This window comes from Furipterus horrens, unplaced genomic scaffold (assembly GCF_987537825.1).
Source record: "Furipterus horrens unplaced genomic scaffold, mFurHor1.1.pri manual_scaffold_4, whole genome shotgun sequence".
Taxonomy (NCBI): domain Eukaryota; kingdom Metazoa; phylum Chordata; class Mammalia; order Chiroptera; family Furipteridae; genus Furipterus; species Furipterus horrens.
In genome coordinates, this window is record NW_028327174.1 from 7381727 (window position 1) to 7409652 (window position 27926).

The 27926-nt window shown below is 54.5% G+C and overlaps 1 protein-coding gene and 1 non-coding gene across 2 annotated transcripts; both read left to right on the forward strand.

Moving 5' to 3' along the window:
- Positions 1-122: 122 nt before the first annotated feature.
- Positions 123-27913, forward strand: BAIAP2L2 (BAR/IMD domain containing adaptor protein 2 like 2). Its single transcript, XM_090272446.1, has 14 exons — positions 123-627; positions 1754-1829; positions 2352-2438; positions 2909-2970; positions 15434-15505; positions 15731-15847; positions 16682-16828; positions 22567-22722; positions 23067-23205; positions 23368-23605; positions 25752-26180; positions 26451-26658; positions 27197-27240; positions 27429-27913. Exons 1-14 carry the CDS (start codon positions 577-579, stop codon positions 27502-27504), a joined length of 1902 nt encoding a protein of 633 aa, XP_090128572.1. The 5' UTR covers positions 123-576; the 3' UTR covers positions 27505-27913.
- On the forward strand, positions 13033-13168 carry LOC150011034 (small nucleolar RNA SNORA21). The gene has a single exon (XR_016511008.1). It is a non-coding gene; the product is annotated as a small nucleolar RNA SNORA21 (small nucleolar RNA).
- Positions 27914-27926: the final 13 nt, after the last annotated feature.

Genomic DNA, 27926 nt, shown 5'->3' on the forward strand with positions numbered 1-27926 from the left:
GCAGGCAGCAGTGGATGTGGGGCCTGGGGCCTTGAGGTGCAGGTCTGCTCTGAGGGGCTCCGGGCAGAGAAGGAACCTGACAATACTGACACCCCGAGTGAGTTCAGCTCCCGTGGGGGGCTCTGTCAGGGAGGGCCCTGGAGGAGGGTGATGAGCAGTTTCGGCCAAATCAGGTAGGCAGTACCCACTGTAGGCAGGAGGAGGGCAGGGGTCCCGGCTGGCCTGGAGAAGCCTGGTACTTGAGGTGGGGGTGACTGAGGAGAGTGGCTGATCCACGCGTGCCCACCGGCCGCAGCTCAGGGGTAAATAATTGAAGGGCAGGTCACACGAACCTGCCCGCGTCACAGGACGCCTTCACTGCCGGGTCTGGTTACGCCCCAGATCGCGTTCTGACATCCCCGGCTGGTGAATAATTAAGCTGCCACCTCCTCCTCGGCCGGCCCTCCGTCTCCAGGTCCGGCTCTGCGGCCTCCTTCACCACACGCTGAACAGTGGGCACTGCCACACCACCTCCAGCGTTCCCTGCCCGGCAAGCACCCCCAGTCTTCTACTCAGCACCTGGGTGCAGCCCACTCCATGGCCCCCGAGATGGACCAGTTCTTCAGGTCCACCATGGCCATCTACAAGGTGAGCGCGTGTGCAGCCCAGCCAGGGCTGGAGCACTCTGTCCCAGCCCTGGGGGACAGGGGGAGCGTGGCTGTGCCGTGTTCTGGCAAAGACGCTGTGGAGCCAGACCAGGCTGAGCTGTGGGCATGGGGGTGGGGCCCTCTGGGGGCAGTCATTCACCCTAGCCCCAACTTGAGGCTCCCGGGAGTGGTTTGTCCGCAGTTACCCAGTGAGTGACAGGCCCTGCTCAGATGGTGCTCAAACACTGGGCCAGGCAGGACAGGGCCCTGCGCAGCTGTCGCTGGGAGCGGGGGGTCCAAAGGGACCCCCAGCCTGGGAGTGGGGCGTTTCTCTCTCTCTGTCTGCCCCCCTCTGTCTCTCGTCCCTCTGCCTCCCTCCCGATTCCGAGCCCCACTAGACCTTGCTGCTTCGCTGCAGAGGGGTTGCTGCAGTCTCCAGGGACATGTACTGAGCACCTCCTGTGTGCAGGACCCTTTCATACGGGAGCCTCGCATCACCCTACCTGTGGGGTAAAAAATAATCCTCTTATTGGATAGATGAGAAAACTGAGGCCAGAGGGGTCAAACAGCTTGTTCAAGGTCACCGAGGGAGGCAGAGGGGCTGCAGGGATTTAAACCAAGACCCAAGTCCAAGCTAAGTCATCTCTACCAGCCAGAGGGCTCTCCCGCCGGCCAGGGCTTGCTCCCCAAAGGCTCTTCCCTGAGTGGGGCATGATCTGCCCTTGCCCTGAGGTGACAGTGTGTGTGTCCCATCTAGTGAGGCCTGGACACAGGCCCGGGTTGACCTGTGCCTGGCTGGGGATGGCGACAGACTGGCAGGCTTCAACCCAGTGGGAGGAGGAGGACCCTCCAGGTGCCTTGTCGGAGAAGCAAGGTCCCACCAGCAGAGGGGTGTGAGCAGGAGCTGGCCAGGGAGGCCCTGGCTGGGAACAGGGCCGCAAGGGATGGCTTCTGAGGCCTGTACAGGGTTCTGGGAGACCCCGGGTTTCTAGGCGGACTCCCCTAGATTCTGGGGTCTTCTCCCTGGGGCTAGGGGCACCCTGCTCCGGAGGCCCAGTGCCTCCCCTCTGGCCATCATTTCTTCCTCTCCCACTGTTCACCCCCCCCCCCTTGCCCCCGGGGTCCAGAGCATCTTGGAGCAGTTTAACCCCGCCCTGGAGAACCTGGTGTACCTGGGGAACAACTACCTGCGGGCCTTCCACGGTGAGTGCCCAGCCGCACACGTCCCCCCAGTTCCCTCCACACAGACATGCACGCCCCCACCCATATTCTCTGCACCCCACACCGGACGGCCATTCGCCGTTTCCCAGCAACACCCCCTCCACCAGTGCTGCCTACAGAGGGTTATGAGCCATCTGCCGGAGGGACAGGCCAGGGACACACCTGGAGCCAAATGCCACCCAACCCCCCCTGAGTTTTAGTTGCTCAGAGTCAAAGTCTGCTTCCCCCCACCAGCACCCGGAGCGCCTTCCTCACCTGCCCCTGCTCCACACCCTTACACCTGTGCCCGCCGCCCCTGATGGGCACACACAGGTGCCTGTAACCCCCGCCCCCCCATTACCTCTGACCACATCACATGCCACCCAGGGCACCCTCTCCCTCTCACATGGACCTGTGCCAGACCCCACAGGGTCCCCCAGACACGCTCTCTTGGTGAAAGGAGGGGTCTCCAGAAGGGGGGGCAGCTGGAGGGGGGCGCTGCACCCATTCCTTCTCTCCGCACAGCTCTGTCGGAGGCGGCCGAGGTGTACTTCAGTGCCATCCAGAAGATCGGGGAGCAGGCCCTGCAGAGTTCCACGTCACAGATTCTGGGTAAGGGGCTTCCCCTTCCACTGTCCCCACACACACCTTTTTGAGCCTGGGGTGCACTCCTCCTAGCTCCCACCCCCCACCCCGGGCCTCCTCCTGCAGTCCAGGCTCCAGACGCTCTGCCTGCCTTCCTGGTGCCTCCTCTCAGGTCTGGGACCTGCCTTGCCCCTCATTCTGGGGTCCCGAGGGGATTGCTTTTATAGTCCTGCCCTTCCAGGAAGTCCTCCCGCCAAAAGCACAGGCCTTGCAGCCCAAGGCCCAGAGTCCAGACTCTCCTTCTGGAGCCAGAGCCCCTCCCTATTGCTCCCTGCAGGGCTGGGACAGGTGCTGCCTGAGTCCCAGAGCCATATGGGAAATCCCAGGACTTTGGTCGGGAAACCCAGCCTCATGCAAGCCCTTCTGGAAGCTTCTGGCAGGAAGAGGGTGGGCAGGGCAGGATCCCCTCATGAAGCCATTGTTCTTTGGGCCTATAGGTGAGATCTTGGTGCAGATGTCGGACACCCAGCGACACTTGAACTCTGACCTGGAGGTGGTGGTGAGTGTTGGCCTGGAGGTCCCCCCTACCCCCCGCCCCACTGCATACCTTCTCAGTGGGCTTCCTGAGGCCCTTAGTGATGCTACAACACCGGCCCAGCTGGGCTCCTCTGGACGCGTTTATCTGTGATGTCTTGTTCCAGGCTGGAGGCTGGGAGGCAGGTGCCATTTCTGTCTCCACTTTACAGAGGGGGAAACTGAGTCTCAGAGATGTAGCCCCTTGCCCAAGATCAAAGAGTGAGTGGAGGAGCCAGGAGAGAAAGGGCTGTGGCCCAGGCACCCCTCCCCACCTCCAGCCCTGCCTGCCACTCTCCCAGTGCAGCCGGGGTCTGACCTTGTCCCACCCGTGAGAAAAACCCTCCCAGCCCCTGCTGCCTGCAGCACCAAATCCGGGATCTTCAGGGAAGACTTGCAGGCCCTGCTGTCCTGGCAGTGCCCTGGGGGCGCCCACCCCCCACTCGCAGCCCAGCCACCCTGGAGAGTTGCACCTGCCAGACGCAGCCTGGTCTTTCCACTGCCAGGCTGCTGTCCTGCCATCTGCTCAGCCTAAAGCCCCCACTCCTGCTATCCTGCACGGTTGCCCCCTCCTCCATGAAGCCTCCCTGACTCCAGGCAGGTTTGGTCCCTCCTCCCTCTGGATCCAATAGATGCTCCCATCTGTTCTCAGCACGTGGTAGATAAGAAAGTGGGCTCTCTGCAGCCAGAGCACCGGCTCCACCAGTCACTGGTTGTGTGACCTTGGACAAGCTACGTGACCTTTCTGTGCCTCAGTTTACCTGCCTGTGGAGTGGAGACAGTTATAATAACTGCGTTGTAGAATTCTTGAGAGGATTAAGTGACATGAATAAGTACACACCCTTCACCCTGGCACCCGGGCCTGTCATGTATCTTGGCTGTGATGATTAGGAGTGAAGGGTACTTCCCTGTCTCTGTCCCTGCCAAGAGTGGGATCTCTAATGGGACATGATCTCTCTGGAGCTCCAGGGCCTGGGAGGCAGACTGGCACCGAGCAGGGCTTCACTGACTGGGAGGAGAGAATGAACTTTGAAGAGGGTGTGGGGCTTGGCCAGAGGGAGAGGAGAGTGGGAACGTGGCATCCGTCGGACAGACTTGAGCAGGAGATCAGGGGCTAGGGCCGCGTGGGGGCAGGGGCAGTGATGAGGGACCTTGGAAGGTCGTGAAAGAAATTTCAATTTATTATGACAGTCTGTGCTTCTCAAATGGGAATAAGGGGAACCCTGAAAGTGAGGGTGCCCTTTGGGGACATCGTGAAATACTCAGCAGTTTGTTTACCATGTCGCCATGGAGACAGTTTTAGCAACAGAAACTGTGTATCCCTGATAAAAGCACCCCCCGGGTCTGACCCCCAGGCACTCTGCGGTGTGTGGAGCACTGAGCCGGTGCCACCTCCCGGGGCTTGGCAGGGAGTTATGGAGTCTGGCTCCCACCGGCAGCCTGGGACCTCCAGTCCTTGTGTTTGATGGCTCTCCGTGTCACTTGTGGAACCCCCGGGCTGGACAGGGACGAGTGTCACCCAGGCCCGCTCTGTAAAAAGAGCTGCCATCTCTGGGCGCCAGTGTCTTGGCTGTGACAACAGGGCAGGGCCCTCGGCCAGGACCACACTGGCTGAGCCCAGCGGAGGCCGTCTCCCCTCTGACTCATTCATTGGACAGCTGCTGACCGCCGCCTGCCAGGCACCGCTCTGGGCGCTGGGGGTCCGGCAGATAAAACCCTGCCCTGCCCCGCCCGAGAGCGGGGCCCGACCAAACCCAAGACGAGCAGGTGTGTGTATATGTGACAGGTTAGGTACGAAGTAGGCCACCGAGAAAAACAGAGCAGGGAACGGGATAGGAAGGGCTGGAGTGGCGAAATTAAAAAGAAATCCTCACCGAGGAAATGTTTGTTGATTTTAGAGGGACAGGGAGGAAGACAGAGAGAAGGGAGAGGAGGAGAGGCAGAGAAACATCAGCGTGAAAGAGAAACGTCGATTGGTTGCCTCCCGTACGCACCCTGACTGGAGATCGACTCCACAGCCTAGGTGTGTGCCCTGGACGGGGATCCAGCCGGCAACCTTTGATATTTGGGACAGTGCTGGGACAGTGCTCCAACCAGTTCGGCCACCCGGCCAGGGCAGGGGCGCAGTTTTGTTTTTTGGTTTTTTAAGATTATTTGTTTGTTTGTTTAGAGAGAAGGGAAAGGAGAAAGAGAGGGAGAGAAACATCACTGTGTGGTTGCCTCTCACTCACGCCCCCAGCTGGGGACCTGGCGTGCAACCCAGTCGTGTGCCCTGACTGGGAATCGAACCAGCGACACTTGGCTCGCAGGCTGATGCTCAATCCACTGAGCCACAGCAGCCAGGGCTTAGGGGTGCAGTTTTTAAGAGATACTCAAGAACGGCATCACTAGAATGGTGACGTTGAGAGAAGGCTGAAAGGAGGTGAGGAGTGAGCCAGGCAGCCTCGCGGGGAAGAGCATTCTGCACAGAGGGCGCAGCGCGTGGAAGGGTGCGAGGAGGCCGTGTGGCTAGCGTGCAGACAGCGAGGGTGAGCCTGGGGGCACATGACCAGCCGCTAACAGGGGCCTTTCCTCTCGGGAAGGGGGCATGGTTAGAGGGTGCTGAGGAAAGGAGAGGCAGGATCTTGCTCAGGTTTGGGATTTCTTTTTTAAAGATTTTATTTATTTGTTTTTAGAGAGAGGAGAAGGGGGGGAGACAGAGAGGGAGAGAAACATCGCTGTGTGGTTGACCCTTGCACACACCCCCCCCCCGAACTGGGGACCTGACGTGCAACCCAGGCTTGTGCCCTGACTGGGAATCAAATGGGCGACCCTTTGGTTTCAGGCTGACGCTCAATCCACTGAGCCGCCCCAGCCAGGGCAGATTTGGGATTTTGAACGTAAACTGAAATGCAGGTCCTGGAATGTTCACTGAGCATATTAAACCTTAATGGATCATGATCAGGCAAACCCATCCTTGAACCTATCACCCAGGCCCAGAACTTTGCAGCCTCCCCAGAAGCCCCTCCATGTGCCCCCATGAAAATCACAGCGCCTCCCTCCCTCTGAAAGTGACCCCTCTGGCACTTCCTGTGTTCCTTTGCATACATCCCTAGACACTAGATTCTGGTCTTGCTCTTTTTTTTAAATTTTAATTTTTAAAATATGTGTTTGAGTCTCTTAATCTATGGATCCCCAGCCATCTCCTCCATGTCTCTCTTTTTCTTACACCTCATCTGTTGGAGGCCCCGGGGCCTGCGGATGGCCAGTTTCCACAGTCTGGAACTTGCAGCCTGGCTTGTGCCTCTGTCCTCAGGTTCCATCCCTCCGGCACGGCTGGAGGGGGTGCTGGGTTCATCCATCGGGAGGCCCGTCCCATCTGCTGCCACGTGGTTAGTAACAGCTGTGGCGCCTCAGTGTGTCCAGACGCAGTCGCACGCTGGGAGTCACAAGAGGCTGCTACTCCGATGCCCTTTCACTTACTAACTGGGATGTGTCTAGAGGAGACATTCGCCTCTCCTTATCTGCCGTTCGTTCCCCAGGGATCTGTCTCATAGGGGAAAGGCAGCATAAAGGCTTGTGCCTCCCTCTACCGCCCTGTCGTCCTCTGAAGGTGACCAACCGGCTTTATCTTTTTAACTAGCACAATTATCTTAGTATGTTTGGGGATCATAGATTTAAACATATTTGATGTGTTTCAATCTTTTGCAGTTATTATTTTTATTTAAAGTTGAAAATGTGCTCTCTCTGAGCAGTGAAGCCTCTTCAGTCTGGCTCCTGAGTCCTTTTGGAATGACCCTGGTAGCTTTGACTTCCCAGCTGTCCCGCCTGACAAGAGGGTCCACCCTCACCTGGTACTTTTCCATAGTCGGGGCACTAAGGGTTTTTACTGCTGCTGAGTTCATTGTTTTTAGATCTTTTCAGTGGCCAGTGCTGTATGTACATACATGCACATGTATATGTAATGTGTATGCATTTACGTACACATAGGTACATACATATGTGTGCACATTATAGATACATGATGAATGAACAATGTCTTTAAAGATAAAATGCTTTATACATTCATACTGATACTTCCCATTCAGATTCAGCCTCACAGGATTTTTCCTGCACTCGTCTGTTCCACCAGCATCTTTGTTCCCCGTCAAGAATCCTAACTCTCCAAGATACGGAGAGAGAAATAATTGGAATATCCCACAATTCTCCACCAGCGTCATCTCCCATGACACACCCACTGTCTCTGAACAACCATTAAGTCACTAACTCCACCACCACCTATATGGTTTCTAAAAACAGTTCACATTTGTTCTGCATTTGCTGTCCCCACGCGTGTCCCACTTTTGAAATCACTGTGCTGTGTCTCCTTGGTCAGCGCTCAGAGCTGTTCCACACCTTTAGCCCTCATTGATCTTTGTTTACAGGCAGCTACATATTTAATGCACTCGTCCTATGACAGTGTCTCACTTGTCATTTTCCTGTCTGAAGCCTGTTCTCTAATAGTCCCCACAGGAAGGGCTCATGTGAACAGTGTTCCCTGAGTCCTGACATGGTAATAATACTTAGTTACACCTGAAAGCCAGTTTCGTTGGGTATAAAATCCTTGGCTCCTTCCTTCCTTCCTTCCTCCCTCCCTTTTTCTTTCCCTCCCTCCTTCCTTCTTTCTTTCTTTCTTTTATTTCTGATTATCTTAAATGTGTTTTTCATCTAACATTGCACGTTGCTATTCATAAGTCTGATTATTTTTTCTATTGTAAATCACTTTTTATTTATTTATTTATTTATGCCTAGATGCCCAAAAGACTTCTTTTTCTTTCTTTTAATCAGTTCTAGTAATTTTTCGAGAATATATCTTGATATTGGTCAGGGTGAATCAATATTCTGTTATGTGGTATACTCTTTCAAAATATAATTTCAAATATTTTGTTTTTAGTTTCAGGAAAAGTTCCTTTGAATTACAGTTTTTATAATTATTTTGTTCCCTTTCTTTGTATTTCTTCTTTAAAAACTGCTATTATCTGTACATTTAGTCTTCATAGCCTATTTTTAATATGTCTCTTCCTTTTGGTTATTTTTACTTTTTTCTTTATTTCTTTTTTTCTCTACTTCTAAATATTATGATTTAATATCTGGAGAGAGAATGGAGCCCATACTAGGAGCCCTATCATACATATAGCTATAGATGTAGAGAGAGACATAGATACAGATTGATGTAATAGACATGGCCGCTCTACTGAGATGTAATTCACATACCACGAAACTCACCCTTTCAAAGCATACAATTCAGGGGCTTGTAGTATAGTCACAGTTTTAAAACTATCCCACTCGCTAATTTTAGAACATTTTCATCACCCTCACCCCCAAAATAATCTCTCCCTATTTCTTTGTCTCTTTTTTATTTAAAGTTGTTTCTTTTTCTTTTATACTTCTCCTCCGGCATTCTTGGCTGCGTTTCTCACCTCCTTGTGTGTTGCCTCATGACTTCTGTTTTTCTTTTTAACTTTCTAATTCCCTCTTGAGTCTTGTTACCCGTTTCTGAAGTTTTCTAATTCATATCCATGTTGTTTCCTTCCTGTCTTGTATCATTTTCTTGATGTCTGTTTTGTGGGCCCGTCTTTCTGCTGTACCTTCATTGTCTCTAGGGCTGTCTGTCCTTCTGATTCCAGTTCTCTTTTTTCTCATAATCACTCTGATTTGACATCAGAGATTTTCTGTTACTCATTTTTGTGTGAAATTCGTTTTTATCAAGGGAAAATTTATGTACAATAAAACACCTCGTTCTTAAGTGCTGAGCTTGATGAGTTTCGACATCGCGACCCCTGTGCAGGCCAAACACGATTTCCATCAGGCCAGAACGTTCCCTTTGTTCTTTTCCTGTCAGTCCCACCCAGAGGCAACCTCTGCGTCGTTTCTCTCTCTAGAGGTTAATTTTGCCTGTTCTAGAACTCACTGTGAATGGAAGTGTACAGTATGTATTTCTTCGTGTCCTGCTTCATTCACTCGGCATAATGTATGTAAGTCTAACTCATGTCATTGTACGTATCAGTGCTTCGTTTTGTTTGATGGCTGCGTGTTCCGTTGTATGAAGAGACCACAATTTGCTTATCCATTTTTCTGTTGCTGGTCATTTGGGTTGCTTCAAGTGGGGTTATTAGAAATAAGGCTGCTATGAACATTCTTGTACATATGTTTTCATTTCTCTCGAGTGAATACCTAGGAGTGGAAATTACGGGTCATAGGGCTGACGTATATTTAGCTTCGTAAACTGTCAGAGAGTTCTCCGAAGTTCTTGCACTAGCCTGCACTGCCCCGAGCAATGTTTGAACGCTGCTGTCGCTCTGCATCCTGGCCAATGTTTGATGCAGTTTGGCTTTTTTGTTCTAGCAGTTCCCATGGGTGTGGGATGGGAGGCCTCACTGTGGTTGTATTTTGCATATCCTGATGACTAATGACTTCAAAGGGCTTATCGGTCATTTGTACATCTCCTTTCACGAGCTGCTTGTTTAGTCTTTCGACCATTTTTAATCAGGTTACCCTTATTGTTGACGGTAACATGGTAAATTTTTTAGGGAGCCCAGTTTGGCAATTTTTAAAAGTGGTTTGTGCTTGTCTCCTACCCAAGAAATCTTCATCTACTGCCATTGTAAAGCTAGTTTACTGAGTTTTCTTGTAGAAGCTCTATACTCTGGGCTTTATGTTTATTTCTATGATCCATCTCAAATTTATTTTTGTGTATAAAGTGAGAGGGAGTCAGGGTTTGTTCTCTCCTGTACAGGTATCTGATTGTTCCAGAACTATTTTTAAAAGATTTCCCCTTTCCCTATTCGATTGACTTGGTGTCTTGGTCAAAAATTGATCTGTCTTATATGTGTAGGTCCATTTCTGAATTCTCTACCTTGGCTCATCAATATCTTTGTCTATCCTTATACCAATATGACACTGTACTGATTATTGTAACTTTATAGCAAGTCTGGAAATCAAGTAGTCTAAAAATTTTGTTCTTCTTTTTCAAAATTGTCTAGTCCATTCAAGATCCCTCATATTTCCATATAAATTAGACAATCAGTTTGTCAATTTCTCTGAGAAAGCCTGCTGGGATTTTGATAGGGATTATATTAATCTACCAACAATGGTCATCTTAACAATAGCAAGTCTTTTGATCCATGAACATGGGATACCTCTCTATTTATTTCTCTTTTACTTTTTAAAAAATTATTTGTTTGTTTTGTTTTATTTATTTACTTATTTTTAGAGAGAGGGGAAAGGAGAAAGAGAGGGAGAGAAACATCACTGTGTGATTGCCTCTCACTCACGCAACCGAATCATATGCCCTGACTGGGAATCGAACCAGTGACACTTGGCTCACAGGCAGACGCTCAATCCACTGAGCCACAGCAGCCAGGGCCTATTTATTTTTCATAGCACTGTTTTGTCATTTTCAGTGTAGCAGTCTTTCATATCTTTTGATAGATTTATTTTTAGGTATTTGATGTTTTTTGAAGCCATTCGTAAGTGACATTTTATTTTATTTTTTAAATATGCTTTATTAATTATGCTGTTACAGTTGTCTCAATTTCTTTTCCCCTTGTTCCCCTCCACCCAGTGACCCCCCTCCCTCCAATTGTCCACCCCCTTAATCCATGCCCATTGGTTGTGCATATAGTTCTTCTCAACATCTTCCTGTCTACTCCGTTCCCTCCTACTATGCTTCTTAATTCCTGCACCATCTCCCTCCCTTGCCCCTCTTCCCCCTCCCTGCTGACCTTCCCCCAAAATGTTCCCCATACCTATAATTCTTTTCCCACTCTCGTTGCCTACTTAGTTTGCCTTTGTTTCAATATCCTAGCTTCTGTTGTTGGTTGTTGTGATGCAGTTTTCCTTTTAATGTTCATAGTTTTGATCCTCTTTCTCCTAAATAAGTCCCTTTAACATCTCATATAACAGTGGTTTGGATCTGATGAACTCCTTCAATTTTACTTTGTCCTTGGAAGCACTTTCTCTGCCTTTCTATTCTGAATGACAGCTTCGCTGGATAGAGTAATCATGGTTGTATGTTTTTGCTTTTCATTACTTTGAATATTTCTTGCCAGTCCCTTCTTGCCTGCAGAGTTTCTTTTGAGAAATCAGCTGATAGCCTTATTGGGACCCCTTTGTATGTAATTCTCTTCTCTCTTGCTTTTAAGATTCTCTCTTTATCCTTAATTTTTGACATTTTGATTATAATGTGTCTCGGTGTGGTTCTCCCTGGGTCCAGTTTTTTTTGGAACTCTGTGTGCTTCCTGGACATGTAAGTCTATTTCCTTCCCTAAGTTAGGGAAGTTCTGCTTCATTGTTTTTTCACATAATTTTTCATTTTCTAGTTCTTCTTCTTCACCTTCTGGCAGCCCTATGATTCGGATGTTGGCCCGCTTATAGCTGTCTTATAGGTTTCTGAGCCTCTCCTCACTTTCCTCACTTTTTGTTCCTCTTTCTGCACTGGTTGACTGTTTGTTCCTTCCCTATGTTTCGATTTGTTGATTTGATCCTTGGTTTTCTTTCCCTCACCACTAGTTTCGCATGTGTTTTTGTTCATTTCAGCAGGACTGGCCTTCATTCCTTACCCATTTTGTTTAAGATTTGCTGTGAGGTCTGTAAGCATTTTTATAACCAAAGCTCTGAACTGAGCCTCAGAAAGATTTCCTATCTGCTGCTTCGTTAGATTAGATATTTGCTGTCTGGTCAGCTGCATCACCGGGATCTCTATCATGATCTGTGCCATCCTGACAGTTTTGTGTTACCTTTGCTTCCTGGGCGGGGCTGTCACACCTCCTACGCTATAGGGGGCGGAGCCCCGTGCATTTGTCACAACCGGGGGACCGGTCTCACCACACTGTGGCGTTTTCTGTGGGGGTGGGGGTCCAAGATGGATTCCTGCCGTTCTCTCTCCGCTGAGAGACCGGGAGCCTCCTCCTCCATCCCCACGCCCTCTGGGCCTCACAGTCCAAGGCAATGGGGGTCTTCCTTCCCTGGTATTGAAATCACAAGCTGACAGGTTTGGTCTGCAGCCTGGGGTGCTCCCCAGGTGCTTCTCGCCTCCCCTTAAATACGGGTGTCTGTGCTTCCCGCCGTCCTGCTGCCATCGCTGCTGCCGCCAACAGCACAGCTTGAACTCCGCTCCGGCTTCGCCCCTCCTACCTGTCCAGACAAGCACCACTTGTTTATAACTTCATATGTTGGACTTCCACGTAACTTTATTTTCTGGAACTTCTGGTTATTGCTGGTTTTGCGGTAGCTGTAGTCCTTCTTAGTTGTGGAGGGAGACGGAGCGTGTCAGTCTTGGCCTCCATCTTGGCCGGAAGTCCCAGGAATTAGTTCTGTAAGTAACATTTTAGAATATCATTTCCACTTGTTCATTGTTTGACTTTCTACATTTTATTTCTTTTTTGTTCCTGTTCTTATTGCTTTCGTTTGGACTTATATTTTAGTGGGATCACTCTGGCTCCTGTGCTAAGAATAAAATAGCACCGGAGGACAGGAGCAGAGGCAGGCACACCAGTAGGGAGGCTGCTGCAGTGGCCTCGGGCAGGGCCGATGTGCTTGCAAAGGGCTGCACGGTGGTGGTGTTGAGAAGAGATAAGACTGACTGTAGAACCAATATGATTTTCTGAAGGATCGATGTCTGTTGCAAAAGAAAGAGAAAAGTCTAGGTAACTCCAAGGTTTTAACCTCACCAACTGGAACGGTGGCGTTGCCATTAGCTGAGGTGGGAAAAACAACGTGGAGCAATCTGGGCGGAGGGGAGAGATCAGGAGCTCAGTTACAGACAGGGTAAGTGTGAGATGATCATGATCAGAAAACCAGCCAGAGAGGTGGAATCCTCAGCTGCATGGACGAGACTGGAGGTCGTGGACAAGGTCTGGGCTGGGACACACATCTGGGGGTCGTGAGCGTGTGAACTGTATGAGCTCCCAGAGGTGGGGGCTGCAGCTCAGGGAAGAGGCCCAAGGCCCGAGCTCTGGGTCAACTCCGCGCTAAAGGATCAGGGAGAAAGAAAAACAATAAATAAATCAAAAATTAAAAGAAAAAAATACCCCCTTTAAAAGCACTCATCGGGCCTTTCGCTAATGACCCACTGAGCCGTCAAGGAAGGGCAAAGTGAGAACCCCGCTTTTGGGGGACGCGGCAGAATGCTGTGCTGTTTCGCTTCAATCGATGATGTGACGGGGAAAAAAAGAAAAAAGAAATAAAAATAACCAAGTATATTCAAACAAACAAACAGACAAGGATCGGAGATGAGGGGGAATCAGCAGAAGGCAGAGGAGAAGCAGCCGGAGGTGGGGGTACAGAGGGTGCCAGGCTGGAGGCCGAGGGACGAAGGTGTTTCGGGAGGAGGGATGGTCAGCTGCATCCAATGGTGATGACAGGCCATCAGTGCCGAGAACTGACTTAGCAGCGTGGAGTCTCCACAGCTTTGACTAAAGAATTTCTGTTGGCATGGGGGGGGCCTCCCTGAGGGGAGGGGATTCAGGACCTACCGAGAGGAAAGGCTTTGGGGTCAGCCCACAGAGACGGCTCTTTCAAGGGCGTCTCCCTGGAGAGCGGGCGGAAGGCTTTCTTGGGTTGCTGGAGTGACCATACAGTAGGGCGTGAGGGACGTGTTTGCCACAGTGGAGCTGCCCCCGCTGCTGCTGAGGAGCTTACAGGACATGCTGACGAAGGACGTGCCAGGAGGCAGAGGCAGGGAAGGCAGGGTCCGTCCTGACCCGCCGGGACTTCCTCAGCCTGCCCTGGAGTTGGTGACTTTCCTGTTGCAGAAGCCACCTGCTAATTATAGACAGTTCCTCTCCAGCAAGAGCTCAAAGTCCACTTCAAGTGTCCTGCTCTTAACAGATCCACTCCTTCAGGAGCCTGATGGGGGCTTAACCCAGAGGTGCCCACGCCCCCTCTGATGGGGGCCTCCTGGGGCTGTGTCCCCTTCCCTGTCTGCAATCCCAGCCAGGCCGCGGCCATGGGAAGCATTATGCTTTCTCTGTCCTGCTCTAACGCGCATTTCCACGGCATGACTCGGGTCACGGGACTGGAAGTCTGAGTGACGTCGTATAAGGGAAGGCGGCGTGTTCGGTGGCCGTGTTTCCGGGGAATGGGGAGTGGGATGAGGTAGATGGAATTGAGAGGAAGGCGGAAAGCCCCGACGTGTCTGCTGGCAGTAGTTTAAGGATGTTTGAAAAGCCCTCCTGCACCATGGCCTCCCGGGGCTCTCAGCCGCAGCAGGGCCACCCCTGCCTCCCGTGCCTGCCTTCATGACAGCCCACCTGGTCTCGGCAGGCCAGCTATGCAGTAACGAAGGTGTTGCCAGTGTGTTGCTTTTGTGCATCTTAAATATTTTCTGTGGCCTTCAGGGTGGTTCGGGTGTGTCTCTCCGGGGACCAGTCACCCTCCTGATTAGTGATCCGGTTACACATCTGCCTGGGTGTGGAAGGTCTGCCCCAGCCCTGCATCCCCCATGGCCTTGTGGCTTCTGTCGGGACATTTGGAAGGAGCCCACGGTCTGTGTTCAAGCAGGAACCCGAACTGGCTCCTCAGTGGGAGGCAGGGCCCGAGCAGGTGAGGCGCCTCCTTGCGGGGAGGCCCCGCAGATAGATGCAGGCCGAGACGCCTCACGTCCTACTGGGCCCAGCAGAAAAGGGGCTCCATCGGGCAGGAATGTGTACTCAGCACAGCTCATAACACTCACACGCCCATACGCCCACACCCCACCACATGTGCGCTGGTTTCAGGCGTGGCCAGTCCTGGGGAGACCACACCCAAGTTCTCTTACAGACCAGCAATTACCAAGGCTTTGGAAACAATTGTGGAAGAAAAACTTACAATTCAGAACTTCCATATTTACTAATTTTGTCTGCATCCTGGGAGGAAATGACCAGCATTCCTTTTCTGGGCAATGCCCTCAGGGACAGAGCACCCACGGTACAGCATGGAGACCCCTGTGGCAGGGCGTAGGATCCATGCAGAGGTGGAGGGTCCCCAGAGTTGAAAGTGGCATTGGGCTGAGAGATGCTCACTTTTCTGTGTTCCTTGTGCAGTCTGAACTGAAGGGCAAAGAGGGCAGCGGGAAGGATTTAAGGTCTGATGCCCCAACAATGCAGAGAGCCGTGGACACAAGGGGCATGTGCTAGGTGACCGCCGAGACCCACAGAACCAAAGCTCATCGGGTTTATAAGGCTGGACTTTAGAGAGAATCTGGCCAAGCCTTCACTTTACAGAAGGGGACACTGAGGCCCAGAGAGGGGCAGCAACTTGTCCAAAGTCACAGAGCAGATTGGAGACACACCCAGAACTAGGACCTAAGTTATCTGGGACTGAGCTCGGTAGCCTTCCCTGGCCTCCTGGCTACCCAGATGGTCAGCCGCCTCCCTCTCACCGGTCGTGGGAACACACACCACCCCCACAGCTAAGGCCCGCCCTGAGCACGCGCCCGGCCCTCCGCACAGGTGCAGACGTTCCACGGAGACCTGATCCAGCACATGGAGAAGAACACCAAGCTGGACATACAGTTCATCAAAGTGAGTCCGGCCACTGCCCCTGGCCCCCTGCCCGTCACAGGCAGGGCCGCCTCCTCCCGTCTGACAGTCGGGCACGCCGAGGTCAACGCTGGGCATTGCCTGGCCCCGGGTTCCGTACACGTTCCCAGCTGAGCCCTTCTGGCCCCGTGCAGTGCTCTGGCCCCCAGGCCGGGCAGCCACAGCTTTTGACATGGGGGTCTCCCTCCTCTCTCCGCCCCACCCAAGGACAGCCGCCAGCACTACGAGATGGAGTACCGCCACCGTGCTGCCAACTTGGAGAAGTGCATGTCTGAGCTGTGGCGCATGGAACGGAAGAGGGACAAGAATGTGCGGGAGATGAAGGTGCGAGGGCTGGGGACGTGACTGGCCTCTGGGGGGACCCTCTGACACCCTCCTGAGCTCCGCCAGCCGGCACCAGGCCAACTCCAGGAGCGTGGCTTGCTGAAGCCTCTGTGCTGAGGTCAGCCAGCCCCTGGTGGGCGGGGTGGGAACTCCAGAACTCTGGGACCCTCTCAGCATGGCTCCTTCCCTGTCACTTCCTGGCCCTCCCCAGGTGCCCCAGCTCCCCGCCAAAACCCTAGCACCTCTCTTGCTTCTCCACTTCACTGAGCAAACCTGAGGCCATCAGTCCTGTGCTCCTGCAGGTGGTAGCGAAGGTGTCACCCTCCCGCAGCCCCACTATCCTCCCCTCCCTCCTGACTGAACTGAACTATCATCCTGCCCCCTGGCTGAGGCCAGCCCTCCTCCTGAGTCCCTCCTCCCCTCCCTGGCCTCCGTCTCAGAACCTCCATCTCCCTTCCTCTCACCTCTTCTGGCTCCTTTAATAAGCTCATGTCTCTTTTCAGAATCTTCCCTCCCAAGTAGGGGTTAGTAAGCAGCTCACTGGCACTTTCATAAAACCAGCATCCCTGGGCCCCACCTCTGTGCTGGGCCCTGAGCTGGGTGCTGGGGACAAAGGGATGGGGCAGACACCAGGAGCTGGGGGGGCAGGGGCGGGGCGGGGAGGACCCAGAGCCCAGGCTCAGGAGGATGAAGCTGCCCAAGAGAGGGCAGGCCCAGGAGCTAGGATGGGCTGGGTGTTCAGGGGGGGCCTCCAGGAGGAGGTGGCTGGGTCAGGAAGGACGGGAAGGCTGCGGCCCACCCCCTGCCTCCAGCCAGAATCCCCTTCTCCCCCAGGAGAGCGTGAACCGCCTGCACGCACAGATGCAGGCCTTTGTCTCTGAGAGCCAGCGGGCGGCTGAACTGGAAGAGAAGCGGCGCTACCGCTTCCTGGCCGAGAAGCACCTGCTGCTTTCCAATACCTTCCTGCAGTTTTTTGGTCGGGTGAGCTGGGGCTGGGGGGCAGCTAACGGAGCTGCGTGGGGGGCTGTGCTCTCCTGAGCTGGCTGTGCGCGGAATTTCCCCTTTCCTCCTTTTCCTTCTTTCTTCCCCAGTAGATATTTATTTTGTGTATTTACTTTCCATCTATTTCTTTGTTTATTCATATCTGTGTTTATTTGTATCATCAGATATTCCTTATGCACGCATGATTTTGTTTATTCTCACATTCCTTCACTAATCTGTGCATTTAGTCATTCGTGTATGAACCATTTTTTCATTCCCGTTTGCAGACTCTTGCCATTCACGAAGTCGTTGATTCACAGGTTTATTCAGTTAATTTCATCCTATCACTTAAGTCCTCTATGCACTGGCTTTTTCTGTTTGCTAGACCAGTCGGATTCTTCGTTTCTCGTTGTTTTCCTAACGGGGTTTGCTTTGCGGGTTCAGCTGCTGTTGTTTAGCGCGGTCGGGTTTATGACTCTTGGACCTTCTCTGCCACGCAGGTGCCCCCTGTCTCTCGTAATCCAGTCTAACGCACTTAATTCCCCTTTGTCCGAGGGTAACATTGTCCTCCCTACTCCTCTTCTCTCTCTAAGTGTGTTTTCTGTCACTGAAATATAGCTCATCTGTCCTCTAACAGAGGAGTTTGGTCCGTTCCGTTTCACCTGGCAGCCGACACACCTGCCTCATTCTTTTTGGGAAACTTGATTTAACTGTGCTCACTTCCTCGTTTTCTCCCCTCCCTGTTTTTGTCAGTTTGGCTGAGTTACTATACGTCCCCCTTCCCTTCATTCATTTAGAAAGGCTACTGTATTTTTATTCGTGGCGACCTCACTTTGTGACCCTCGTCATCACATGTAGTTATTTATTATCCTTTCCAGAAAACACTGACCCGCCACCACTCACTCCATTGCTTCCCACCCCCTAAGAGGACACCGGGAGGATTTTCCTGCCCTTCCTGGTACTCTGAGTGAGATGAGGCCTGGGAAAGCTTGTACTCCTCCCGGGATCCTCCCTGACCCTCACTTCTTGGTTTTTGAGATATTTCTCCCCTTGACTTGTCAGACCACTGAGTCTGTTCTCAACAGGACTGTCCTCTCTTTTATTTCATCTGCTCAATTTTAAATCTTAAAGTTGTGCTCTGGCTGCGTACGAAGGTCTTTCTTTCTTTTTCTTTTTTTTAAAAGATTTATTTATTTATTTTTAGAGAGAGGGGAAGGGAGGGAGAAAGGGAGAGAAACAACAACGTGCAGTTGCCTCTCGCACGCCCCCCACCCAGGGACCTGGCCTGCAACCCAGGCCTGTGCCCTGACTGGGAATCGAACCCACAACCCTTTGGTTCACAGGCTGGTGCTCAATCCACTGAGCCACACCAGCCAGAGCGTGAAGGTCTTTCTTACACAACAAGTACTCCTATCAAGTTCATGTTAAGCTTATCACCCCCCTCCCTCAGCTGGCTGAGTGGTCTGCCGAGTCCCCCTCCATGACCATCAGGTCCCCTTGTTTCTTTCCTTTCCTCCTCGCAGTCCCGTTCCCACTCTGGGTTGAGGTGACCTGCAAGGGCTCAGGCTGTGGTGCTGGCAATGCCCCCGGTCTTCCTGTGGCACCAGTTCTTGCTCGGCCTCAGGGACGGAGACCAGCTGCAGGGTGGGCTGCTGGGAAGTTCACACAGGGTGCCTGGCCGAGAGTAGAGGCCGGGCTCTGCCCTCCGGGCCCAACACGCAGGTGTGGACTAGTTGCCTGGAGAAAGGAGCACCTTTTCGTTTTTTTCCTTTTTCATAAAAAGGCCGTCCTCTAATCAAATGCGTGCCTACCAGGCTCTGTCCATCCAGAAGAGACATCTGTCTCTAAATTACAGAATGGCACTTTGTAGTCTAGCAGCAGCTGCCTCAGCCTGTGGACCCTGGAACTCAGGAAAGCCAGCAGCCCCTCCCAGGCCACACTCAGGAGGGACACTTGAGGTTGCCCTATGCGTGTGTCCCTATGAGCTGCGCCCCTTAGACCCCTAGTCTTAGTCCTTGCCTGGGCCTCTGCCAGCCCAGCAGGGGTCAAAGTTGTGTCCGGCCCTTTTTCTGTGAAGGTCCAACAGGGGCCAGAACCTCCCAGCCGCCCTTCTGGCATGTGGACTCGCCTGCCTGCCTGGCCTGGCCGAGCTGTTGACCCCTAGAGAGAGGGTGCTGATGGGTGTGCAGGAGGAGCAGCCAGGGGCCCTGGGACCACCACCTTCCCACCACCCGCTCCTACGTCAATGACTTCGTCCCTGCATTTTCCAATGTTGCCCCCTCCTTGCCAACACTTGTTACTGTCTGTGTTTGATTGCAGCCACCCTAGGTGAGTGTGACGTGCTAGCTCGTCATGGTTTTGATTTGCATTTCCCCGATGTGTAGCGATGCTGACCATCTTTTTGTGGGTTTACTGTCCGCTTGTGTATCTCCTTTGGGAGGAAGTTCCCTTCTGCCTGTTAACCTCCCACATTAAGAAGGAAGCCCGTGCCTTCACTGGCAGCCTCCTGCCGGGTGCCCGGGGCTTGAATGGGCCTGACCCCCCAGGTGTGGGGCATAGGTCACATGTTGTCTGACCCAGGAATGGAACTTGTGAGTCCCCGGATGTAGGCGTTGGTTGTAGCAATTCCCACTTCCGCCAGCAATGTGTGAGAGTCCCTGTTTCCTTGACAACAGTGTGAGCAAACTTTCTGCTCTTCGCAGTGAGAAAGGGGGAAATGGCATCTCAGTGCGATGTTTCGTGAAACTTGTCTCCTAAGTGAGGCTGACGTGTCTTCATGTTTCAGAGCCATTGGCTCTCCTTTCTGTCACGTGCCCGTGTCCTTCCCTCCATCTGTCATATTAGTTTGTAGGAGCTCTTTATATGTTACGGAAATTAACCTTTCTTGGTAATGAGTTGCAAATATTTTTCCAGTGTGTCATTTATCATTTGACTTTGCTTTTTGTAGGTTTTGCCATATTAAAAAATGTTTTTTTATTTAGTCAAATTTATTAGTCCCTTCTTTTTAGTTTATGGGGTTTGTATCATTGTTACAGAGCGAAAGAGGGTTCTTTCCCGTGGCGCCTTGTAGTGTTGGGGAAAACAGGTGTCTATTTACAATATTCCAACCCGGGGAGGGCAGTGAGCACTTCAGCTCAGAGCCTTGTTCTCCCATGGGATCCAGCACTTCCCTTGCTCCCCAAAAGGCTAGAAGCCAAAACCATGCCCAGAAGTTCCCCATTCCTTATCTGTCAGCTGTCTCCTTCAGGATCTGGGGTACGATGTCATCAGCCTCCGTATAACAGTCCAGGAAAACCTGTGCTGTGTTGCACTGGATCACGCGTGGTTCTCTCTCTGCCCTTTCAAAGCCGCATGGAGTTCCTTCTCTGCCCTCCTTGCAAACCATGTGGCTTTCCTCTCCTCCTCTAAAATGCCTGTCGCCTTATTTTTAAACCCCTGACTGCGTCCTGTGATGCAGTGGGCGTGGTAACCAGTTCTGACCATTCACAGAACCGTGCGCAGTCTCTGTGTGCTCTTTCCACACCATTACATGGCCAAACCCCTCCCATCTCCTTGGGGCCTTGGAAGAGCCAAATCATTTGCATAACTGAGACACTAGCTACCAGCCATAGATATGCAAAGGCATCTTAAAAGCTGTTCCCTTCTCCCCATCCCCCAACCCACAGGCTCTGGGGGTTTTGGGGGACCCCCCCACTCTATAACATCATGATTAAAATGGCTTTTCCACTCCATATGTGCTTTTAAATTTTTCGCATGATCTCCTCTGTGGTTGTGAAAGTCTGTCTGGACGGTGTTCGTTCCCAGGTACGTGCCACAGTGCCTGCAGACAGGACCGAGTGCTGCTCACACCAGACTTGGTGCTGTGGCCATCACTCCCAGAACCTAGACCAAAAAAAAAATTTTTTTTAAATATGCTGTGAAGAACCTTATGGTCTCGCTTCGCTTTCCGCCTCTGAAACAAGCTCACAGACCTTCGGTGTGTGGTGTTTTGCTAGTTGTTAACGTAAGGCAACAGGGAGTGGCCCTCGTGACCAACTGGGCTAGTTGCTCCTGTAACATGAGGCTCTGAGCCTGTTTTGCTGCCCGAGGTCATGATGAGAGGTTTGCAGCAGCCGGCCTGGGGAAGGGAGTACTCGTTGGAGGGGCAGGCCTCTCCCTGCTTCCTGGAGGCGAGATCTTGAGCAGTCCTTGACCACTCTGACCCTCTGCACATACGTATGTCCCAGGGCTGTTGTGAGACTCAAATAAGATCGTGCAGGTGAAGCCTTTACCGCTGGGCCTGGCACAGAGTGAAGGCTTGACAAAGGGAAACTTACTCTTCCTAAGGGGACAGTCTTGAGCTTGGCCTTGGGGGAGGGGGCGCAGAATGTTTGAAAAGAAGAAAGGAGAGCCCTTTCTAACTGGAGAGCAGTGTTTTGATTGTATCTGGGATTTCATTTATCGAGGTGACTGAGTGACAACACAGATTGATACTGTTGGAAAAGTTTGATTACATGTCATAGTTCCCAAGAAAAGGGGTCCTGCCATGCCACACAGGGCCACATGGGGAAGCACCAGGGTGCTGGTCAAGGGCGGGAAGGAGTGAGAGGAAATCGTGGCCCAGATGTTTATTATGGTTTCCATGGAAAGAACGGGCAAAGCAGGGTAGGCTAGTGTAAGCCAGTTCGGGATGGCTACTTTGAGTAATTTCAGTGGGCTCCGTGCTAGAGGGCTGACTTAGGACCAGGGAAATACTGGCTCCACGTGTGAGTTAAAGGAAGGGGTTGGGAATATAGATTTTGATTGACTGGTTTGCATACAAAAGGCATGTTGAGGGGCAATTGGTTACTGTCCTTAGGAATCATCTAAGCCCTGGGAGGGGCAGTCTCTCCAGGAATAGGCAGACCCTGGGGATATCAGAGAATCATAAAATACAGAAACTTAAGAACATGATTAATATGCACAGCAGGTCTAACATTAAAGCCCTCCGCTCCCCACCACCCCAAGTTGTTCCCGCCAGCTACTGTGCTTGAGTCCTTGAAGGTCTTCAAGCAGAGTTAGAGGCCCGTGTATTGGGTACACTACAAAGGCAGTGCTTATGTAGACTACAGGGGTACACTGGAAAAACTGCATTTGAAAGTCCTCTTTAGGACACTGCTCTGACTGCCTGAAACAGTAAAGGTACTTATTACTTTAGTTACTGGGAAGTTAAGGGTTTCAGGAATAGCTGGATCCAGGAGCACACATGGTGTCATCAGATATTTGCTGTCGTCTGTTGCTTAGTTGTAGTTTCCTGTGCTGGCTTCACACTGCCTACTTAGCAAACTTCACGGGGTGCAAGAATGTATTTTTCCAGATGGTTCCAGGGTGAGTACTGGGATTGGATTCTTTGGTCACAGTTTTTGGGTAAGTGCCATCCCAGAGTCCATCACTGTAGCCAGGAGGATGGAGCAACCTGAGTGGCCAGCCGAGGTTCTACCTGTACTCCTGTGTGGGGGACAGTGGGTGAATTCTGCCCAGAGGACACAGAGAGGGGGCAAGGGAGCTCCTCAAGAACTGCGGAGCCTTTGACAAAAGAGGGGAGGATTGACGGTGGCCCAGAGTGACACCACCACCATCTCAGCTCCTAACAGCTGGAAAATCTGTTCCTTCCTCAACTTGCAGGGCCCAGGTCCCCAGGTCTATGGTGCCACTTTTGAATCCTCAGGATTCTAGGGGCTGCTCAGATCTGGGTGACCCCTGTGTTCTCACCCCACCAGGCCCGAGGGATACTCCAGAACCGCGTGGTGCTGTGGAAGGAGCAGTCGGAAGCCAGCCGCAGCAGCCCGTCTCGCGCCCACTCGCCAGGCCTGCTGGGCCCGGTGCTGGGGCCGCCCTACCCCTCGGGCCGCCTGACGCCCACCCGCCTGGACATGGTGAGGCCTTGGGCGCCCCCGCCGGTATTTGCGCCGCCACTCCTGCCCCCGCCACCATTCGTGCCCCCTCCACCATTTGTGCCCCCTCCGTCCCCGGCACCCTCCTTGGGGCCCTGGGGCCTGAGGCCCTCAGCCTGGAGCCTCCATCCCCCCAGGGTGCCGCTCTACGCAGCGCCCCCCAGCTGGCCCTTCCGCCCCGGCGCGGCCTCGGCGCCCCCCTGGTGGCTCGGTCGCAGGCCCGTGAACCCCTACGCCGACATCTGGGAGTGGGGGTGGGGGCTGGACTAGGGCGCGCGGCCCCGCCCCTCCCCGCCCCACCCTCCCCTGCCCATCTCCCCTCGCAGCCCCAGAGGCCTCTGGGAGAGTTCAGCTCCCCCCGCAGCCGGCACGGCTCCGGCTCCTACGGCCCCGAGCCCAACGAGGCGAGGTCCGCGTCCCAGCTGGAGCCAGACCGCCGGTCCCTGCCCCGGACGCCGTCCGCCTGTGAGTACCCCCGTGCCCCAAACGCAGAGGGAGGGCTGGGGACACTGGGTGGGGGTCCTGGGACTGGGGAAAGGAAGAGATTGCGCTGTAGCAGGAGGGAACGAGGGTAGACGCGCGGCAGAACTTCCCACCCACGTGCCATGCGCTCTCCCACTTCCGCAGCCTCGCTCTACACCAGCAGCGCCCAGCGCTCCCGCTCCAACTCTTTCGGCGGGCGCCCGGGAGGGGCGAGCGGCGGGGGCGGCGGCGGCGGGGGCGCCCGGAGAGTCCGCGCCCTCGTCTCCCACTCGGAGGGCGCCAACCACACGCTGCTGCGCTTCTCGGCCGGAGACGTCGTGGAGGTGCTGGTGCCAGAGGCCCAGAACGGCTGGCTCTATGGCAAGCTGGAGGGCTCAGCCGCGTGAGTGGGGGCCTGGGGGCGCGGGGTGGGTTGGAAGGGGAACCCGGGGGCCCCGAAGCCCAGCTCCGACTGAGGCTTCCCTGATGGAGGCTTCCGCCGCTGCCCCCTGGGGCCCCGCACATCTCTCCCCTTTCCCATCTCCCCCTGCTCCCGCCTCAGTCCCCTCATCCACTCAGGGTGGGTAGGAAGAGCCTCCTCACCGGTTCTGGGTGCTAGAGGACGGGGGATGGAAAGGCTCTCTCGCAAGCGCGGAGCGCGACAGAAACCTTACCACCGGCGCACGCACTGCGCACCTGACACCGCCAGGGAGGGGCAGCTTCCCTCTGTAGCCGTAGTGCCAGCCAGCGCCCAGCTCTGGTGCAGGGACGGTGGGGCGCGGGGCCTCCGCAGCCGGCCCGGAGGCGGTGCGGGGACCCCGCGGGCGCGCCTCCTTGCAGTCCCGCGCAGTGGCAGCCGTTAGAGAACCTACGCTGGTCTGTTTCAGCACCGCAGGGGAGGGGGCAATGGGAAGTCCACTGTCGTCGCCAGCAGGCCTGGGCGAAGGAGAGAGGGGGAAACGGGGAGGGTGGGAGCTTGCTGGGGACGGGGAGTGCCCCCACCGGGCTTTGTGGACAGGAGACATCTGTGGAGCCCACTCCCACTCCTGCTGATGGAGAAGGAATGAAGGACAGGAGTAGGGGCGTGACTGCAGAGGGGGCGGGGTCAGTGCATGCGGGTGGCCTGTGGGCCAGGGGATGGTGGACAGGAGGGCGGATGAGGCGGCGGTCTTGTGGGTAGGGGGGGGGTCCTGTGTGAGTGGACGGACAGATGGGTGGGAATGTGGGGATCATCATGGGTGGTTGGTATGGGGGCATGTACGGATGTGGGGAGCATGCACAGGCTGATGGGTGATCGGAGGGATGCACGAGTGGGTTGATAGGTGGGGGCAGGCGGGTAGGCAAGTGGTGATGGATAGATTAGTGGATACACTAATCAGTGGTCCGTGGGAGGCTGCCCACGGGGATCGCGGGTGGGTGAGTGGACAGAGGCACAGGTGACAAGGACAGGATGACACAGGCACACAGGTGTGTGGACAGATTGGTGGATGGCAGGTGACCACATGGGTCAGGAATGGAAGGACAGGCTGGCGGGTAGACAGATGGCTAAGCACAGGGGTGGCAGAAACACCTGCTTTGCAGATCCACCCCAGAGGACAGCAGGGTGCCACCCTGAAAGTCCCCGCAGCAGGTGTGTACCAACTTCCTGGGGACCTGGGCTAAAGAATACCTTCTAGACCTGTGCTCTCAAACCACTCTCCTGGGACTTCGTTGATCTTTCTGGGACTCACGGGTTAGGGGAGACGGTGGCAGGTTTTACCATCGGCAGGCACTTGCGGGCAGCAGAAGGAAAATGTGCTGCTGTGGTTTTATTCCGTCGGTTTGAGTTGCAGTAGCGTCCAGTTAGCTTTAGGTAAGAACGTTGTTGGTTGGGTTTTGGAGTCAAAGGCGGCTTTTTGGAGGGCGTTTTCTCCACTGCTCTGCAAGAATCTGACGGGTTCTGCGCAGCCGTGAAGGGCTAAGGGGTGTTGACCGTAGTGCTCTCCCTCAACCCCGGCTGCTCTGAAGGTGTAGTAATGAGCTTCCAGCCAGGCGAAGACTCCAAAAGCAGGGTGCCAGGGTCACCAGAACCAGGGGGTGGTGGTTGGGTTGAGAAGGAAAGAGCACTGGTTTGGGTGCCCCTTCCTCTGGACCCCTGCCCTTTGCCATCACCCTGCTGTCATCTGTTTGTGGGTCCATTGTCTGGCCAGGCTAGGAGCCTCCAGGGAGCAGGAGGACTGTGTCTGACTTTCTGGGTCCTCACGTGGTGGGTGCTCAGTGAACAGGGAATGCAGCAGTCACCCCATGTCTCTGACACATTGCTTTCCTTCTTGGACCTCCAGTTCCTCCTCTTAAGGGGCCTCAGCCCTTGGTGGGACATGATGCTGGACTGGTGGCCTTGAATGCCAAGAAAGACCTCCTTTAAGGGATTAACTGAGTTGCTGTTGGCAAAGTCCCTGGACCAAGGCGGCACCAGCAGCGCCCAGTGATTGCCTGAGGGGCTCTAGCAGCAGTGTTGGGCCTCTGTTGTTGGGCCTTTTGCTAACGGGACCCTCTGGTCTGCCCTGTAGGAGCGGCTGGTTCCCTGAGGCTTATGTGAAGCCACTGGAGGAGATGCCTGTGAACCCCATGAATGCCTTGAGCCCCATGAACCCCATGAACGCTCTGAATCCTGTGACCTCCATGAACCCCCTGAATCCTGTGACCTCCATGAACCCCATGAATGCCCTGAATCCTGTGACCTCCATGAACCCCATGAACGCCCTGAATCCTGTGACCTCCATGAACCCCATGAATGCCCTGAATCCTGTGACCTCCATGAACCCCATGAACGCCCTGAATCCTGTGACCTCCATGAACCCCATGAACGCCCTGAATCCTGTGACCTCCATGAGCCCTATGAATCCCTTGAACCCAGTGACCTCCATGAACCCCATGAACGCCCTGAACCCTGTGACCTCCATGAACCCCATGAGCCCCATGAATGAGCTACCTTCCAGGTACCTGGGTAGTCAGACCTGGGGCAAGGGTGGGGACTCCAGTGGGGGGTGACTCCACCCATCTGGGGGGGGGGGGCGTCTGTGAGTTGCAGTCCTGAGTGGGCCTAGCCCCCTTTAGCTTCTGGAGAAAGGGCCCCATCTCTCTACCTGTGAGGGTCACTGTGTCCATCCCTCTGCCTCCTCTCAGGACTCCCTTCAGCCAACAGTCTCCCATCACCCAGGGGCAGATGAGGCCTGACCCCTTCCCTCCCCTCCTTTCTCTGGACCTAGGTCCTACCCGCTCCGGGGCAGCCACAGTCTGGACGACCTCCTGGACCGGCCGGGCAGCTCCACAGCGCCCTCGGAGTACTGGGATGGCCAGCCCCGCTCCCGAAACCCCAGCCGGGTCCCGAGCCGCGCCCCCAGCCCTGCAGCTACGCCTTTACCTGGCAGCCGCCGAAGTAGCATGGGCAGCATGGGGGTGTCCAGTGACATCAAGGTGAGCCCTCTCCCCCGGGCTGTCCCCACCCTGTGGGCAGGGGGACTGGAGACCAGGTAACCCCTCTGCTTTGCCTCTATGCCTGGCAGGGGACCCGGCCACTGAGCCTTAGTCCGCCCATCTGTGTAGGGCGAATGGGATGGGCCTCTGACTCTGGGGTGGAGGGTGGGCCATGTGTCCACCTCAGGGACTGGAACCCCAGGTGTCCTTTGGGGAGCCCTGGAAGAGGGCTGTCCTCCCTGCCTCCAGGGAGGGCCAACCAGAGTGCTGAGGCAGAGCCTGGGCTGGGGCGGGGCAGGGCGGGGTGGGAGCACAGGGAGCACCTCCCCATGGGGTCCCACAGTCTTGTCCTGGGAGCCCTGGTTAGCCCTGGAGGAGGTACAGAAGTCTGGGCTTCAGAACGCCAGGCCTGTATTTCCCAGAAGCCTGGCACAGCGGGGACCTCTGGTCCAGTCCTCTGCCCTCCTGGGAGAGGGAGGGGCAGGAGCTTGCTGCCCCTTCCCCCCCGAACTCGGCCCTTCCTCTGTCCCCATGGCAGAAACTTATGTCCTGGGAGCAGCACCCCCCAGAGCTCTTCCCTCGGTAAGTCCTGGAGCAGGACGGCCATGGGGGACTGGGCCGGTGGAGGGAGGTAAGGGGGTGCTGAGGGGAGGTGACGTGACGGGGATGTGAGGCGGGCGTGGGCACATGGCCCAGGGGTCCAGCCTCCTTCCCCGGACCCACAGCCAGCTGGGGACCTGGGCCCCTCTCCTTGCCCTCTCTCCCCACAGGGGCACAAACCCCTTTGCCACTGTCAAGCTGCGTCCCACTGTCACCAATGACCGCTCAGCACCCCTCATCCGCTGAGGTGCCTTCCTCCGTCAGGGGTGTGCGGTTGTCCCCGCCACCTGCCCAGGGGCTGCCCAGAGCTGGCAGCAGTGGCGGCAGCAGCAGCAGCAGCAGCAATGGATCCGAGAAGCCGGGGCCCTGACGCTGGGGGTGGCGCCCGTCCCTGACCGCGCCCCCCAACCTGAGCAGCCCCAAGGGCCCTGGCATGGTGTCTGGGGCCTTCTAAAGACAGCAGGCAGAATGGGGGACAGAACCGTCCCTTCCCCTCCAGGGGCCCCAGGACTCTCCCTGCGGGCCTGTCATGCCCCTAGCCTCTTGCCCCTTCTCCACCCCAGCGGGGAGGGGTCCCTGACACACCCCTCCCCGCCCCGAACAGGTCCCATTTAACTTTTGTAAACAATGAGAAATAAAGCAAGTGGACATGGCAGCAGCGCTGGTGG